The sequence below is a fragment of the Squalius cephalus genome (assembly GCF_949319135.1).
Source record: "Squalius cephalus genome assembly, chromosome: 22".
Lineage (NCBI taxonomy): Eukaryota > Metazoa > Chordata > Actinopteri > Cypriniformes > Leuciscidae > Squalius > Squalius cephalus.
The window spans coordinates 33189412-33194411 of record NC_137143.1 but is presented as its reverse complement, the minus strand read 5'-3'; the positions used below and the strand labels follow the sequence as shown (position 1 = coordinate 33194411).

Genomic DNA, 5000 nt, shown 5'->3' with positions numbered 1-5000 from the left:
GATTAATGTTCTGAGTTAAACGCTGTCAGTAATGAGGAGGATCAGAGTGTTTGCTGTGACATCATTACCCAAACGGACACAAATTACAGAGTCTCGTCCGTACGCTGCTATTTTCATCTATTCAACGCTTGCGTTTGGCGTGTGTGTGTGTGTGTGTGTGTGTGTGTGTGTGTGTGTGTGTGTGTGTGTGTGTGTGTGTGTGTGTCATTCACACATGAATGTGTCATGTGTGTGTGTGCGCCCGTTTGTCTTGTGATCCGGCCAGATGAAGTTTTCTGCCAAACACAACGTGCTGATGACTATTTCTAGCAGGTAAACTGTGCTCTGTGTGTGTGTGTGTGTGTGTGTGTGTGTGTTGTGTCCGTTTGGGTAATGATGTCACAGCAAACACTCTGATCCTCCTCATTACTGACAGCGTTTAACTCAGAACATTAATCCATGAAACTCAAACATCAGTGCAGAACAACTGTAATCGCTGAGCATGCTGGGAAGACTCATGGTGTTTGTGTTGATCAGCAATAAACATCTGAATTACTAAAAAGTACAGTGAGAAGGAGAGCCAAGAGATGTGTGTGTGTGTGTGTGTGGGAATGTTACCTATACTTGTGAGGACTAAATGTCCCCACAGGGATAGTAAAACTTGAGATTCCCTACTTTGCTGGTCCTCACAAGGAAAATTTATTAATAAACATAATAAAATGTGTTTTTTTGAAAATGTGAAAGTTTTGTGTGATGGATAGGTTTAGGGGTCAGGTTATTGTGTGTGTGTGTGTGTGTGTGTGTGTGTGTGTGAGATGGGTAGGGGTAGGGTTAGTGTAAGGGGACAGAATATGGAGAGTCCCCATAAAACATGAAAACAGAACATGAGTTGTGTGTGTGTGTGTGTGTGTGTGTGTGTGTGTGTGTGTGTGTGTGTGTGTGTGTGTGTGTGTGTGTGTGTGTGTGTGTGTGTGTGTGTGTGTGTGTGTGTGCAGGTACGGGTCTGATCCACATGAACGCAGTGCAGTGTTCGGGCCGCGAGAGCTCCATCACGCAGTGCCGCTTCCAGGAGGTTCCTCTGCGCTCCTGCAAACACACTCAGGACGCGAGTGTGCGCTGCAACGTCCCCGACACCGGACTGAGCGCCACGGTGCGACACACACCTTCATATCTATAGCACTGATGTCTGTGTGTGGCATGTTTCAGCTGTGCAATGTGGAGTGTGTGTGCAGCAGGTGTAATGTGTGTATGTGTGTGTGTGTGCGCAGGTGCGTCTGGCGGGCGGGCGGCAGGTGACGGAGGGCCGAGTGGAGGTGCTGATGGAGCTCGACGGGCAGCAGAGATGGGGCTCCGTCTGCAGTGAGAACTGGGGTCTCAATGAGGCTATGGTTCTGTGCCGGCAGCTGGGCTTCGGGTTCGCCTCCAGAGCCCATCAGGTGCCTCAACACTCCTCCTCACCAAACACCTCAACACTCCTCCTCACCAAACACCTCAACACTCCTCCTCCTCCTCACCAAACACCTCAACACTCCTCCTCACCAAACACCTCAACACTCCTCCTCACCAAACACCTCAACACTCCCAAACACCTCAACACTCCTCCTCCTCCTCACCAAACACCTCAACACTCCTCCTCCTCCTCACCAAACACCTCAACACTCCTCCTCACCAAACACCTCAACACTCCTCATCACCAAACAACTCAACACTCCTCCTCACCAAACACCTCAACACTCCTCCTCACCAAACACCTCAACACTCCTCCTCACCAAACAACTCAACACTCCTCCTCACCAAACACCTCAACACTCCTCCTCACCAAACACCTCAACACTCCTCCTCAATACTCCTCCTCACCAAACACCTCAACACTCCTCCTCACCAAACACCTCAACACTCCTCCTCAATACTCCTCCTCACCAAACACCTCAACACTCCTCCTCACCAAACACCTCAACACTCCTCCTCACCAAACAACTCAACACTCCTCCTCACCAAACACCTCAACACTCCTCCTCACCAAACACCTCAACACTCCTCCTCACCAAACACCTCAACACTCCTCCTCAATACTCCTCCTCACCAAACACCTCAACACTCCTCCTCACCAAACACCTCAACACTCCTCCTCACCAAACACCTCAACACTCCTCCTCAATACTCCTCCTCACCAAACACCTCAACACTCCTCCTCACCAAACACCTCAACACTCCTCCTCACCAAACACCTCAACACTCCTCCTCAATACTCCTCCTCACCAAACACCTCAACACTCCCAAACACCTCAACACTCCTCCTCCTCACCAAACACCTCAACACTCCTCCTCACCAAACACCTCAACACTCCCAAACACCTCAACACTCCTCCTCCTCCTCACCAAACACCTCAACACTCCTCCTCACCAAACACCTCAACACTCCTCCTCACCAAACACCTCAACACTCCTCCTCCTCCTCACCAAACACCTCAACACTCCTCCTCACCAAACACCTCAACACTCCTCCTCACCAAACACCTCAACACTCCTCCTCCTCAACAAACACCTCAACACTCCTCCTCACCAAACACCTCAACACAACTCCTCCTCACCAAACACCTCAACACTCCTCCTCACCAAACACCTCAACACTCCTCCTCAACACTCCTCCTCACCAAACACCTCAACACAACTCCTCACCAAACACCTCAACACTCCTCCTCACCAAACAACTCAACACTCCTCCTCACCAAACACCTCAACACTCCTCCTCACCAAACACCTCAACACTCCTCCTCACCAAACACCTCAACACTCCTCCTCACCAAACACCTCAACACTCCTCCTCAACACTCCTCCTCACCAAACACCTCAACACAACTCCTCACCAAACACCTCAACACTCCTCCTCACCAAACACCTCAACACTCCTCCTCACCAAACAACTCAACACTCCTCCTCACCAAACACCTCAACACTCCTCCTCATCAAACACCTCAACACTCCTCCTCACCAAACACCTCAACACTCCTCCTCATCAAACACCTCAACACAACTCCTCACCAAACACCTCAACACTCCTCCTCACCAAACACCTCAACACTCCTCCTCACCAAACACCTCAACACTCCTCCTCAACACTCCTCCTCACCAAACACCTCAACACTCCTCCTCATCAAACACCTCAACACTCCTCCTCACCAAACACCTCAACACGCCTCCTCATCAAACACCTCAACACTCCTCCTCACCAAACACCTCAACACTCCTCCTCACCAAACACCTCAACACTCCTCCTCATCAAACACCTCAACACAACTCCTCAACACTCCTCCTCACCAAACACCTCAACACTCCTCCTCAACACTCCTCCTCACCAAACACTTCAACACTCCTCCTCAACACTCCTCCTCACCAAACACCTCAACACTCCTCCTCACCAAACACCTCAACACTCCTCCTCACCAAACACCTCAATACTCCTCCTCACCAAACACCTCAACACTCCTCCTCACCAAACACCTCAACACTCCTCCTCACCAAACACCTCAACACTCCTCATCACCAAACACCTCAACACGCCTCCTCATCAAACACCTCAACACTCCTCCTCACCAAACACCTCAACACTCCTCCTCACCAAACACCTCAACACTCCTCCTCACCAAACACCTCAACACTCCTCCTCATCAAACACCTCAACACAACTCCTCAACACTCCTCACCAAACACCTCAACACTCCTCCTCAACACTCCTCCTCACCAAACACTTCAACACTCCTCCTCAACACTCCTCCTCACCAAACACCTCAACACTCCTCCTCACCAAACACCTCAACACTCCTCCTCACCAAACACCTCAATACTCCTCCTCACCAAACACCTCAACACTCCTCCTCACCAAACACCTCAACACTCCTCCTCACCAAACACCTCAACACTCCTCATCACCAAACACCTCAACACTCCTCCTCAATACTCATCCTCACCAAACACCTCAACACTCCTCCTCACCAAACACCTCAACACTCCTCCTCAATACTCCTCCTCACCAAACACCTCAATACTCCTCCTCACCAAACACCTGTGCGGCACGGGACGACGGAAGACCACTTCTGACGCATGAAACATCATGCTTTTGCACATTAGAATTATGGCATAAAACGACAAAAGAAAGACATAAAGTCAAAATTATGACAGTCATAATTGTCATACTAAGTTGAAATTATGACTGAAAACACAATTATGACATTCGAAATTGTGATACTGAATGAAAATTGACATACTGTCAAAATTGTCACAAAAGTTAAAATTATGACATACTAAGTTAAAATTATTGAAAAAAGTTAAAATGATTTCATACTAAGTCAAAATTGTCATAGTAAATTGAAAATATGACAAAGTCGAGAATCACATGCTAAATCGAAATTATGATTCATAATTTATTATGATTCATTATTAAATTAATTATTAATTAAAAAAATTCATTCCATAATTCCATATTCATTCAGACGTTTTTTTCTGATCAAATAGAATGTGACTGAGTTTTCGTGTTGGGTTGAACAGCAGACAGTGTGTTTCTCTCAGCTAGACTGTAATTGTGCTGAAACAGCTTAAAGAGAGTTCAACTATTGAACAATAACACATGCACCAGAATGAGACTCGCAGTTATGGAACCTGAAGCTGCTCATGAAATGCGACTCGCTGTCAGATTATTGTGTAATCGAGTGCTGAGTGTGTTTTATTCGGTCAGTGTTTACATCCGCAGAGCTTTTGTTTTCCCGGCTGTTGTTTCCCATGCAGAAGGTAATTACAGCCCTGCACAGATTCAGGGAAAGAGCTGGAAACCCAGAGAGAAAACAATCCCAAAATAGCGTTGCTGGATGTGGATCATATTTGTGCTCTTATAAAAGCCCGTTTAAAAGCGGCTCTGGGTAAATAGACGGTGGAGAGGAAAGTGGAAAATCCTTGATAATGTGCATGAATGATGTGTAATAACACGTCTCACGCGTGTGTGTGTGTGTGTGTGTGTGTGTGTGTGT

The 5000-nt window shown here is 47.6% G+C and overlaps 1 protein-coding gene across 1 annotated transcript in view; it reads left to right on the top strand.

Moving 5' to 3' along the window:
* Window positions 1-5000, top strand: part of LOC307150412 (lysyl oxidase homolog 4-like) — a 32986-nt gene that overhangs the window by 18456 nt on the left and 9530 nt on the right. Inside the window, exons 8-9 of the mRNA XM_079857632.1 lie at window positions 975-1129; window positions 1248-1415. Of these exons, the coding sequence (XP_079713758.1) occupies window positions 975-1129; window positions 1248-1415 (323 nt within the window). The remainder of the gene's footprint in view (window positions 1-974; window positions 1130-1247; window positions 1416-5000) is intronic.